The sequence below is a fragment of the Callorhinus ursinus genome, unplaced genomic scaffold (genome assembly GCF_003265705.2).
Source record: "Callorhinus ursinus isolate GAN/ISIS: 27379988/994484 unplaced genomic scaffold, GSC_fseal_2.0 scaffold9, whole genome shotgun sequence".
NCBI classification, from domain to species: Eukaryota; Metazoa; Chordata; class Mammalia; order Carnivora; family Otariidae; genus Callorhinus; species Callorhinus ursinus.
In genome coordinates, this window is record NW_027397071.1 from 59,884,762 (window position 1) to 59,898,788 (window position 14,027).

The 14,027-nt window shown below is 35.1% G+C and overlaps 1 protein-coding gene across 8 annotated transcripts in view; it reads left to right on the forward strand.

The window, feature by feature from the left end:
• The window catches only part of TUT4 (terminal uridylyl transferase 4), a 122,168-nt gene that overhangs the window by 43,020 nt on the left and 65,121 nt on the right, over positions 1-14,027 (forward strand). For all 8 annotated transcript variants that reach the window (XM_025871624.2, XM_025871619.2, XM_025871623.2 and 5 more), the window contains exons 3-4: positions 1,494-1,657; positions 6,826-6,942. In XM_025871624.2, coding sequence (XP_025727409.1) covers positions 1,494-1,657; positions 6,826-6,942 — 281 coding nt within the window. The remainder of the gene's footprint in view (positions 1-1,493; positions 1,658-6,825; positions 6,943-14,027) is intronic.

The window sequence follows — 14,027 nt, forward strand, 5'->3', positions numbered from 1 at the left end:
AAAAAAAAAAAAGAAGAAGATAGGAGGGGAAGATTGAAGGGGGGCAAATTGGAGGGGAGATGAACCATGAGAGATGATGGACTCTGAAAAACAAACAGGGTTCTAGAGGGGAGGGGGGTGGGAGGATGGGTTAGCCTGGTGATGGGTATTAAAGAGGGCACGTTCTGCATGGAGCGCTGGGTGTTATATGCAAATAATGAATCATGGAACACTACATCAAAAACTAATGATATATGGTGATTAACATAACATAATAAAAAAAGGCATTGAGATTTGAAGTAGCAATGATCCATTCTATCTAGTACATTTGGTAAGAATGAAGTGAAAAGTGTTAAGGTAGGATACAAGGTTAGCGATATAGACACCTTAGCTCTCTTTCTTAAGGTCTTGATTTAAAATCTGAGAGAAGTCTTCCCTGACTCCCATATCTAAAGTTAGTCTCCTTCTGAGTTACTTACTTTTTTCCTTTATAGCACTTATTATAACTTGGAATTATTATTCTGTTACTGCCTTCATGAAGGCAAGGATGGCATGTATTATGCTAGAGAGTTTAAACTTTATCCTGAACTCTTTGAAAGCCTTTAGGTATTTTAAGCAAGAGAATAATTCAGTTGAATTTGTATTTTAAAAAATCACACCGATAGTAAAACCTACTGTATGCCAGGTGTATAATGCTAGGTGCTGGAAATAAAAAGATGATAGCACACAGTCTGTGCCTTGAGAAGATTGAAATCCAGTTAGGAGGCAGAGAAGCAAAGAAAAAATATTGATGTGATAGGGATATCCATGTGTTCGGTGAAAGCAAAGGGGGAGGAGCTTGTGGGTTTGTGGTCTAGAGGATATGTGTTCTTTTAGCTGCTCGTGTATAGTGATGAAGTCATTAAAGTGACTTTAGTGACTAATCTTTGGGACTTAAAATAGCTTTTTATCACATTTCAAGAGTTCAGAGATTTTACAAGATGGTTATGTTCTGTTAGGCTCGTGTAGTGAGTCTCAGTCATATTTATCTCTTGATAGGTTGGAAGAACAAGATAGGCATTTGACCGATGAAATAGATTTTTCTTGGTGAATTCTGATACCATGTATATCTCTTACTTGTATTTTATTTTATTTCATTTTATTTATTTATTTATTTATTTTTAAAGATTTTATTTATTTGACTTTGACAGAGAAAGACACAGCGAGGGAGGGAACACAAGCAGGGGGAGTGGGAGAGGGAGAAGCAGGCTCCTGGCTGAGCAGGGAGCCCGATGTGGGGCTCGATCCCAGGATTCTGGGATCACGACCCGAGCCGAAGGCAGACGCTTAATGACTGAGCCACCCAGGTGCCCCTCTTACTTGTATTTTAAATAAGTATACCAACTTGGACAACTAAGGAAAGTATAAGGAAAGAATATTTTTCCTGTATGTGTATAAATTGATGTCTGTTTTCCATTAAATTTTTTTTTAATTTATCAGTTCTGCTGATGGTAACTGATTGCTTCCTTTTCTAGGTAAAATGAAGAATGATGACTCTAATAAAGAAAATTCTTCAGAGATGGACTATTTAGAAAATGCTACTGTGATAGATGAATCTGCATTGACACCTGAGCAGAGGCTAGGCTTGAAACAAGCAGAAGAACGCTTAGAAAGAGATCACATCTTTCGACTTGAAAAAGTATACTATATCATTTTAGTTATGTGGAGGAAGATGCATGTGTCATAACTTTTTTTTGCCAAGCACAGCTCTTTTTATCTTTTATTGCTAAGGCAGAGATAGCATTCATTTTTCCTAACTTCCCTCTTTCCTTTCTTCTCTTCATCTTCCTTCTCTCCCTTTGTTCAGCAAATCCTTACATCTGTGAGTCTTTGTTCATTCATTCCAGGGTCAAGAAACTATGGCCTACCATCTTGTTTTTGCCTTTTGTTTTTGTGCTTTGTGTTTTTAAAATTGTGTAAAATAAACCTAGCCCCTTGTTTTGTAAGCAAAATTGTATCGGTACATAGCCATGCCCATTTGTTCACCTATTGTCTATGGCTGCTTTTATGCTACCTGGCACAGATGAATTGAGTAATTAGTTGCTCCAGAGAACATTATAGCTTGCAAAGCATAAAATATTTACTGTTTACCAAAGCATAAGATATTTACCCAAATATTACTTTGTCACTTTACAGAAGTTTGCTGACCTCTGATTTATTCACTCATCAATAGATACTGAGTGCTTGTTATGTTCTAGGTACTATGATTGGCGCTGGGATATACTGATGAAAATGGCAGTTGGTGAATTAGAAGTCCATTCGGAGTGACAAATTAGCAAATATTATGTGATATACTACACTTTTCTCCTTTTTTCCTTGGTTTTCTCCTCCCCTTTCCTCTTCTGTCTCCCATATTTACTGAATATCTCCTATGTATTAAGAATTGTTCTAGCCATTAGTATCTTATTCCTGTCTGCTAGTTAAATTCTTAACCTAGAAATACACATTCCTAGCCTTAATAAAAACATTGCTAGGTATTGAAGTAATGACTCATAAATCAATCTGTTTACAAATAGATACTTGGAATATTTGTGAGCATGTATACAAGGGAATATAGGTCATCATTCTTGATAAATAAGAAAGGAAAGAAAGAAATGGTATAATTTTGTAGAGTTTAAAAAAATGAGGTAATGTCTAAATTTAAGAGGCACTCCTGAGTTATTAATAGAACTTATGACAGAGTAGTCACCCTATTAAAATAGAAAGGAATATCAAGAGTTAGAATTTAGGTTGTGTAGCTCGTCTCCCAAGGTCCTAGTTAGAAGGAAGTCTTTTTTGCAATTTGCTCTTTTACTTAGTTTTCTCTTTCCTCACTTTCTCTTCCCTAAGTCTGGAATTAGTAGCTGTTCTGAATCTGTTAAGATAAATATTGAGTGCTTTTCGTGTGCCATGATCTGGTGATAAGAAGTTGAATTGGGGCATGTGTGGCATTTTTAAAAACATGTTACTGCTTTTCTAGGAGTTTACTAATTAGAGAAAAGCATGCAAACAAATAACAGTAATAATAACAGTATTGTTTGAAATCTTAGACAAAAGAGTGACCAATTGAGTGGGGGTATAGAGGCATCAAATTGGAGAGTGCTTTATAAGGAGGTGACATTGGAACTGAGTCTGAAGGAGTAGCTGTAGGAGTTGACTGTGAATTGGGGAAGTCTGGTGCAGGTGAATTATATGGCATGTATAAAGGAAATGTGAAAAAACGTGTTTTAAAAAAATAAGGGGACAGGATGGGATAGGATATGAAGCAGGAAAGATCAGTTCTTGGGAGAAGAAAGAAATTAGGGTGGAATGGATATTTGATGGTGGTAGGAAAGAATGGCCAGGGGTAAAAGAAAAGCTTCTAGCATGGAAAACATTTTGCTGTTTGAATTTATTTGAATTTAAGCAGCAACAATATAAAATGAGTGTGCCAGTACTAGCATAGATGTCTATAATCTCTTTTCTTTCTGGCACTTCTTTGTTTCTCATGTCCTCCAAAACCTCTTATTTTCAATTTAGTGTACTCTTAATTAACATTTTTCTTTACCAACTTATTAGACATTCATTAAGAATATTCTTAACTACTTGCTTTTGATTTTATCAGTCCTTGGGTTTACAGTGTACCCATAGATTATCTGATTGATGAGTAAAGATGTAGATTTTTAAACTGTACCAAAGAAGGACTGAATCCAAGCTCTGAGATCAGAAGGGTAAATTTCCCTGTAGTTAGTGTTAAATATTGACTAGGAAATACTTAGAATTTCCGTGCCCAGCAATCTTTATTCAAGCTGGTCTGCAGAAAATTTAAAGAAGGGTTATTAGTGTGTGTGTTTTAATAGTAAAATAAAATACAACTATATAATGAAGGAATTTTAAAACATTTTTCATGTGTCTCTTCTGTGAAACTAGAAGTTTCATGATGTCGTGAGAACATTTTTATCCTATTTGCTATTGTGCTTAATATAGTACCTTGCATGTAGTAGTTAATAATTAGAGGTAGTTTGCTTAGTGGTTAAGTGTGTAGGTTTTGGAGTCACTGGGTCTACCTCTGCCACTTACTGGTTGGATAACATTAGATAAGTTATTTAACCTCTTTAAACCTCACTTTCTTCATCATTATAATTGAGTTGATAAAAATAACAGCTCATTGACTTATGAGGATTAAATACAATAATACAAGTAAAAGTTTTTGCATAGTGTCTGGTGTGTATTAAGTGGTAAAGATCAGCTACTTGTAGAATTGTTTTACCAGGTAGAGCAATTTTTATTATTTCAAGGTTATAGAAGCGGTTTTCACTGTTAGAGATTTAATCCAAGGTCAATTGAGATGTCATCTCAAGCCTTCTGACTCCCCATTCATGTTAAAACAAACTTTTCTTACAGAAAGAATCCAGACAATCCTTGTCTGTTAATATTTTACAATTGAAAAACTTATATGAGTGATTTCTTGACTCCGTTAGCGACCTCATCAATATTCATAGCTTTAGGTGCTCTGTATTTATGTTTTCAACTCCTGAATCTGAACCTTGCCACTTTCACCACTCTTCTTGAACCAGGCCAACATCATCTCTTTTCTAGATCATTGCAGTATGCTCATAATGGCAATAAGCTCTTCCTGCTTCTATTCTTAAAGGAATTAGGAAGGCAAGCAGTCCTTTTAAAATATAGATTAAAACTTAATTCTCTGTTCAAAAACCTTTAGTGTCCTCCCCTCACACTTGGAATAAAAACCAGAGTTCTTTTAAGGGGCCCTGCGATCTGGCCCTCTTTACCGCTCAGTGCCAGTCATATCTTAGACTTTTTGCAGTTTCTCAGACATATTAGCATATTCCTGCCTCAGGGCCTTAGCATTAACATTTCCTTCTACTTGGAATGTCTCTTCCCAAATACCCACTTAGCTTAATCCTTCACTTCCTTTAAATTATTTTATCAGTAAGGTCTTAAGTGATGATCCTTTTTTAAAAAGTAGTTAACATCCCTGCACCCTATTTGTATTTATTTGTGCATTTCTTTATTTATTACATGTCTCTGTATACTAGAAGTAGATTGTGAGGACAGACTTTGGTTTGTTTTATGCCATATATCCCCACTTCTAGACAAATGTTTGACATATTTTATGAGCTCAGAAAATATTTAGGGAATTAAGTACTAGTTGTGGCTGGAAACTAAGAGATAGGAGTCTTTGCAAGGGCTTAAATTCATTCCCCAATAAGGACAGATTTGATAGAGTTTTTTATGGTTTTTTGTTTTTTAAGTTTTTATTTAAATTCCAGTTAGTTTAATATACAGTGTAATATTAGTTTCAGGTGTACCATAGAGCCATTCAGCACTTCTGTATACCACGAGGTGCTTATCACAAGTGTACTCCTTGATCCCCATCACCTATTTAACCCAACCCTCACCCACCTATCTTCTGGTAACAGTTTGTTCTCTTGATAAATTTGGTTTCTTAGTTTGCCTCTTTCTCTTTTTTTCCCTTTGCTCATTTGTTTTGTTTCTTAAGTTCCACATATGAGTGAAATCATACGATATTTGTCTTTGACTTCTTTCGCTTAGTGTAATATTCTCTAACTCCATCCACGTCGTTGCAAATGGTGAAAGAATTTTTATACCACAAATTGAAATGACTGGATTGAACTGAATTTTCCTTTTTGCTTGTTGTTTTGGACAGTTATTTAATTTTTGAGATTTAGTTGCTTTGCCAGTAAAATAGGGAATCATTATAGGGTTGTAAGATTATACATACTTTATAAATGATGGCCATATTTATTTTTAGTCTGTGGTAGGACTGTTGCTAAATTTGGGGCAGGTTTCCATTTAAAGAAAATCATAATATTATGAAGTTAGAGAATCTTTTTGTCAGGAGTTGCAGGCTATTGAAGATCAATCTGAAATAAAAATTTAAGCATTGCTGTAATTTCTGAAATTGCAGTATAAGGCACTAGAAGTCATGTTTTAAAATTCAATGTGTATTTATTGTGTTTCTGTAATTTTTCATTGTGTAATCATATGGGTAGAGTTGGCTTTGGATTCAGATAGACATGAATTTAAATTTAGCATCTCCTACTTAATATTTTATCCTTGTGAAAGTTATAGGCTGTATGAGCTTTTGTTTTCACATCTAGAGAATGAAAATAATAGCAATCTAATTGGATTATTAGAGGTATTAAAATGACATTGTATATGAAGCACCTAACATAGTGCCTAGCACCTAACAGGCACTTTGGAATTAGTAAGTTTTTTTTTTTTAATTATTTCAAGAACAGATTTATAAAGTATGACTAAAGTACTATGATAATTTTTGTGTCAGAATTGTATCCTTTAGAATACTTACCTCAAGAGATTATCCATTTATTCCCATGAGATTGTGATTGAGTATGTTTTCAGAACTCAGCTTTTAGAATTTTCTTCCATATTCTCAACTCATATTCTTTTAAAATCTCCTATTTGAGGGTGGATTTTATTTTTTATAGTAATCAAAAAGACAAAGTTTGAAACCAGTTTTTGGGAGAGCATTGGAATAAGACTAAGTAATAAGACTGCCTTTCTTATCCTACATTGGATTCTAAGGACTGTATTATATTAGATAAGTACCAAATATTTAACGTTATAATGGTGTTGTTTGAAATGAGTATATGATCTTCTGTGATGTCTGTTTTGAAAAGAACAATTATCTTTTGGGGATATAAGTACTGATTTGTTTATTAAAAATTTATTCCTTTAATGCTTGTTTTTGTTTCTAATATTTATGTAATTATATCATTCACATATATAGTCATATATTTACTTCTCTGTTTTCTGAAAAAATGCATTTTTTTAACTTTTCAGCGCTCACCAGAATATACCAATTGCCGATATCTATGCAAACTTTGCTTAATTCACATAGAAAACATCCAGGGAGCTCATAAACATATAAAGGAGAAACGACATAAGAAAAATATTTTGGTGAGTTCTTTTTACAAAATATTTTATTTTTCGAATGGTAAAACTATATCAAATATTTATTTATGAAACTAAAAATGGGTTATTTGTCCTGTCTTACATTAGTAACTGAAGTGATAGCATTAAAAGCTGTGATTGCCCTTCTTATCTTAGGTGGTCAGGAGGCGGACTTTTTCAGAGACCAGTCTGTTCATATTAAAGTATATTGATTCTTAAATTTAAAACTGTCAGATAGGGGTGCCTGGCCGGCTCAGTTGGTAGAACATGTGATTCTTGATCTCTGGGTTGTAAGTTCAAGCCCCATGTTGGGTGCAGAGATTACTTAAAAATAAAATCTTAATTAAAAAAAGAAACTCTTAAATACAGTCAGTCCAACTGATATTTTTTGAGTTTTTATGTGCTAGGTCTAGTCAGTGGTGAATAAGATAGTTGTGGTTCCTACCCTCAGAGTTTCTGAAGTATTGGTGAAGGCATACACTGAAAAAGAATTTAAGTATATTGAGTTTTATTAAAGGGAGAAATGTGGTGCTAAGGAAGTATACAAGGATATTTTACTTAATCTAAAACAGGGACATTTCTCTGAGAAAGTGACATTTGAGTTGAACTTTGAAGTAGTAGTTTAAAATTAAGGCAAAAAGGTGCCTGAGTGGCTCAGTCAGTTGAACATCTGGCTCTTGGTTTCGGCTCAGGTCATGATCTTATGGGTCACGTAACTGAGCGCGAGTCAGTTCTGAGCTCAGCAGGGAATCTGCTTGAAAGTTTCTCCCACTGCCCCTCACCCCACTTGTGCTTGTGTGCTCTCTCAAAATGAATAGGTGGATATTTAAAAAAAAAAAAAAGGCAAAAATATGAATGATGACATGGCATATGAGGAACAGAAAGAGTCTAGTATGACTGGGGCAAAGAGAGATAGGAGGAAAATGATTTGAGATAAAGCTAGGGAAGTCCAGACCATGCAAGGCCTTATAATCTAGACTTTGGGAATTCATAATTTTTCAATTATTTTTATTAGAACATTTCATAGACATAGATATGAATAATTTTTTTAAAAGATTTTATTTATTTATTTGACAGAGACACAGCGAGAGAGGGAACACAAGCAGGGGGAGTATGAGAGGGAGAAGCACGTTTCCCACGGAGCAGGAAGCCTGATGTGAGGCTCGATCCCAGGACCCTGGGATCATGACCTGAGCTGAAGGCAGATGCTTAATGACTGAGCCACCCAGCTGCCCCTGAATAATGTTTTTTTAAAAAAATTATTAGTATTTTAGCTATTTAAGTTTTTCTTTTCAAAGTGGTAATATATATATATTTTAAAGATGTGTTTATTTATTTTAGAGAGAGAGAGCACAAGTGGGAGGGGCAGAGGGAGAGGGAGAGAGAATCCCAAGCAGACTCCGTGCTGAGTGCAGAGGTCTGTCCCACAACCCCGAGATCACAACCTAAGCCAAAACCGAGAGTTGGATGCTCAACTGAGTGTGCCACCTAGGCACCCCTCAAAGTGGTAATAGTAATACTATATAATCTTCTACTTATTATGTCTAAGTGTCTGCATTTTCTCTGAGAAATATTCTTTTACCAGACCTTCCCAACAATTCTGGATTAGATATTCTCTGTGCTTGCAGAGCTGCTTGATCAGAAAACTGGATATATTGTATTGTGCATTTCTGCTTTCTCTCCTCTTCTAGACTTCAATATTCTAGAGGGCTGGTTTTATTTCTTATTTATTTTTGTTTCTGTATTGCTTAAGACAGTGTCTGACACACAGTAGGTGCTCAATATGTCTTTCTTGAAAAAACTGAATGCATTGAAGAAAATTAGGAACTCAGAGGGAAAAGAAATTAAAATTTTGTCAGCGTGTTATTTTGATTTAATTAGAGCTTCAGAAGATTTAATAGAACAAAGAGTTGGTAGTTTATGAGATAATAATAGATATTTCAAGAAATACTGAATGGTGCTAATCATTAATTCCAGGAAGCTCAGGGAATTCCAAACAGGAAACTTATGAAAAAAGCCAATAGACATTATATACATTTTAAGGAAATTTTAGGACATTACAAAAAAACTAACAAGAAAACTTAAAAGCAGCTGTATTAGATTTCTGCTTTTGTTGAAGTTGTAATAATAAAGATTAGATTTACTCTTACTCTTGAGTTAACTGAAGGAAAAAAAAAAGGATAAAAATAGCTAACAATGGTTTTCAGGCAGCGAATGGAAATCAAGTGAGATTAGCCCAATGATTACTCTAGTTTGAGAGAGTTTCCATACTGCATTATAGGAAGGGGAGCCCAGTGCACTCCCAGAGTTGAGGAGATGAACTTGAGTCCAGGGAGTCTAGGGTGGCTAGAGTTTGTAGGACAGAATAACAAAAAAGAGAAAGCTATACAGAAAGAAATCCATAGATGCATGCGAGAAAGCTGCCCGAAGCCAGGGAAAGAATCATCTGAAGGAATTAGAATAGTACTTGATGCTTACATAGGGCTGAGAATAGTACTTTACCACTATTCAGACTGGAAAATTCATACTTCATGGGCATTGGGTAGAGTACCCAGAAGGATCTTGTTTTAAGAGTGGGGAATATATAGAAACTAAATGCAGTCTGATCTCAGCTAAAGATTTTTTAAAAAGATTTTATTTATTTGAGAGGGGGAGAGAGAGAGAGAGAGCATGAATGGGGAGGGGGAGAGGGACAGAGGGAGTGGGAGAAGCAGACTCCCTGTGGAGCAGGGAACCTGATGTAGGGCCCAATTCCAGGACCCTGAGATCATGACCTGAGCCAAAGGCAGATGCTTAACTGATTGAGCCACCCAGGCTACCCCCAACTAAAGAATTGTAAAGGCAAGACCCAAAAGGACAGTTTTCAGGGTTTAATGTTGTTACAGAACAAAGCTTGAGGATATTTATAGAAATACAAAATAACTATCACCACAAAAAGGTTTACATTGTCTGGCATTCAAAGATTATAAGGCATACAACAAAGCAGGAAAATACGTACCACGATGAGGAGAAAAATCAGCCAATCAAAACTACCTTGAACTGACACGAGAATTAGCAGAGGAGGACATCAAGGCAGTTAACTATATTCCTGATATTCTAAAAATTAAATAGAGACATGGAAGATATAAAAAAGATTAAAACTGAAATTACAGGAATGAAAACTACGTGTCTAAAATGAAAAATACACTGAGTAGGACTAATGGTAGATCAGACCTTACAAAAGAAAAGGTTAGTGAACTTGAACATATAGCAATGGAAACCATCCAAAATGAAATGGAAAGAAAAAAAGAACTTGGAAAAAAAAGAAAAGGTTACTTTTGATCTCTGGGATATTGATAATATGTGTACCAGTTCAACACATATTCCAGGACACTGAAGAGGAGGAATGCTTTCTAATTTCAGTCCATGAGTCCCACATTACTCTGATACCAAAACCAGAAAAAGATAATACAATAAAAGAAAACTTCAGGCTATATGTCTCATGAATTTTAATGCAAAAGTTCTACACATTATTTTAGCAAATTGAATCTAACAATAAAATTAAGGAAGAAATACATTATGATCAAGTGGGGCTTTATTCCAGGAGTGCAGTGTTGGTTTAGAAAACCAATCAATGTAATTTATCATATTAACAAACCAAAAAATCATTTCATTAGATGCTGAAAAAGCTTTTTTTTTTTAAGTAGGCTCCACTGAGTGTGGAGTGCAATGTGGGGCTTGAACTCACAACCCTGAGATCAAGACCTGAGCTAAGATCAAGAGTTCAACCATATTATAGTATGTATCAGAATTTCCTTCCTTTTAATGTTGAATAATAGCTCATTTTATGTATATACCATGTTTTGTATATCCATTCATCCATCTATCCATTCATATTTAGGTGGTTTCTACTTTTTGGGTATTGTGAATGGTGTTGGTATCAACATTGGTAGAGGAGATACTTGTTCGATTTTCTGCTTTCATTTCTTTTGTGTATAGACCCAGAAGTGGAATTGCTGGGCCAAATGGTAAATATATGTTAAATTTTTTGAGGAATTGCCATGCTATTTTCCATACTGGCTACATCGTTTTACATTCCTATTAGCAATGCACAAGGGTTCAGTTTCTCCACATTTATAAAACTCTTGCATTTTTCTCTTTTGTTTTGTTTTGATAATAGTTATCTTAATGTGAATTGGTATCTCATTGTCCTTTTGATTTGCATTTTCCCAGTGATTAGTGAGGTTGAGTACCTTTTCATGTACTTACTGCCCATTTGTATTTGGAGAAATGTCTTTTCAAGTCCTTTGACCACTTTTGAATTGGGTTTTCTTGTTCACAGTTTTAGAGGAGTTTTTTTTATGTTCTGGATACTAATCCCTTATCCTATATGTGATTTGCAAATATATTTCTACTATTCTGTGGGTTGCCTTTTTACTCTGTTAATAGTGTTTGATGCGTGGGAGTCTAATTTTTTTAAGATTTTATTTATTTATTATTAGAGAGTGAGAGAGCACGAGCAAGCATAAGTAGGGAAGGGACAGAGGGAAAGAGAGAATCTCAAGCAGACTCTGAGCTGAGCTTGGAGCCTGATGTGGGGCTCGATCCCATGACCCTGAGATCATGATCTGAGCTGAAATCAAGAGTCAGATGCTTAACCACCTGAGCCACCCAGAAGTTTAATTTTCATAAATTCCAATTTGTGTGATTTTTCTTTTGTTGTCTGTGGTTTTTTTGTTTTGTTTTGTTTTGTACCCAAGAAATCATTGCCAAATCTAGTGTCATGAAGCTTTTCTCTTCTGTTTTCTTCTAAGAGTTTTATAATTTTTCTCTTACATTTAGGTCTTTGATCCATTTTGAGTTAATTTTTATATATGGTGTAAGATAAGGGTCCATTTTGCATATGGGTATCCAGTTTTCCTAGCACCATTTGTTGAAAAGATAGTCCATTTTCCATTGAATGGTTTTGACACCCTTATTAAAAATCATTTGACCATATATATGAGTTTCTGTTTCTCGGTTATGTGTTTTATTCTGTTGGCCTATACATCTGTCTTTATGCTAGTACCATACTGTCTTGATTACTGTGGCTCTGCATAGTAAGTTTCAAAATCAGGAAATGTGAATTTCTAACTGTTCTTTTTCTTTTTCTTTTTTTTAAAAGATTTTATTTATTTATTTGAGAGAGAGAATGAGAGATAGCACGAGAGGGAAGAGGGTCAGAGGGAGAAGCAGACTCCCCACTGAGCAGGGAGCCCGATGTGGGACTCGATCCTGGGACTCCAGGATCATGACCTGAGCCGAAGGCAGTCGCTTAACCAACTGAGCCACCCAGGCGCCCCTAACTGTTCTTTTTCAAGATTGTTTTGGTTATTTTGGGTTCCTTGAGATTCCATGTGAATTTTAGGATCAGTTTTCCTATTTCTGCAAAAAAATTAAAGGGATTTTGATGGGATTCCTTTGAACCTGTAGATTGCTTTGAGTACTATTGACATCTTAACAATATTAAGCCTGCCAGTCCATGAACGTGGGATGTCTTTCTGTTTATTCATGTCTTCTTTCATTTCTTTAAGCAGTGTTCTGTTGTTTTCAGTGTACAAGTCATTCATTTCTTTGATTAAGTTAATTTCTAAGTATTTTATTTTTGGGGGGGCTATTCTGAATGGAATTGTTTTAATTTCCTTTTCAGATTGTTTGTTGTTAGTGTATAGAAATGCAACTGATTTTTGTTTGTTGATGTGTATCCTGCTACTTTACTGAATTTGTTCATTAGTTCTAACAGTTTTTTTGTGGCATCTTTAGGGTTTTTTTACATGTTAGATTATTATCTGTGAATAGAGATAATTTTATTTCTTCCTGTCCAAGTTAATTGCCTTTTATTTCTTTTTCTGGCTAATAGTTCTAATATGTTGAATAGAAGTGGTGAAAATGGGCATTCTTGACTTGTTTTACTGATGTTAGAGAAAAAGCTTTCAGCCTTTAACCACTGAGTATAATGTTAGCTGTGGGTTTTTCAAATAGGTCTTTATTATCTGGAGGTAGTTTCTTTTTATTCCTAGTTTGGTGAGTGTTTTTGTTTGTTTGTTTTTTGTTTTGTTTTACCACGAAAGGGTGTTAAATTTTGTTGAATGCTTTTTATGCGTTGATCTAGATGATCAAGTCATTTTTTTTCTCTCATTTTGTTAAGGTGATTACATTGTTTGATTATTGTATGTTGAACCGTTCTTGCATTCCAGGAATAAATTGTACTTGTCATGGTGTATAATCTATTTAATATTTTGTCGAATTTGATTTGCTGGTATTCTGTTGAGGATTTATTGAAAGTTTTAAAGTAGGAGACTTAACTGGTGGAAGTAAGGGGAATAGGATGAACGGCCAAAGGCTGGAAATAGGAGACTCATTAGGAGACTCTTGTTTCTTGGCATGTTTTCCTAGCCTAAACTGATTCTTTCCAGAACTTTCCAGAACTTACCTCATCTCAGCAGAAGGCATCTCCATTTATTTACTCAGTTGTCTAGGACAAGCACCTTTGATTTATCTTTCTCATTTATACCCCACATTCAAACCATTAACAAGTTCTATAGAATTTATCTTCAAAACATGGTTTATTCCAAATTTAGTCATTTGTCACACAGTCGGCTCTTTCTGGATTTTTGGTTTTTTTTTTGTAATCTACACCCAATGTGGGGCTCAAACTTATGACCTTGAGGTCTGAGTTGCATGCTCTACCGACTGAGCCAACCAAGCACTCCTACTCTTTGTGTTTTAGTCTGTGCTACCACTGTCTTTCACCTGGACTACTTCCAACTTAGCCCTCCTTCCTGCCCCCATACAGTCTATTATTCATTTATCAGCCAGGATTGCTCTTTTAAAATATGTCATATCATGTTACTTTCTGCTCATAGCCCTTCTTTGGCTTCCCAACTTAGAATAAAATGTAAGTCCTTACCAAGTTTCATAAGGTCATATGATATTTGGCTTCTAGTTAACTTTTCAACCTCATCATCTTCCAATCACCCCTTTGTTAACCCTTTAGCCACACTGATCTCTTCAAATAACATTAGGTACTTTATTGCCTCCAAGTCTCTGCATTTGCTGTTCTCTGTATCTGG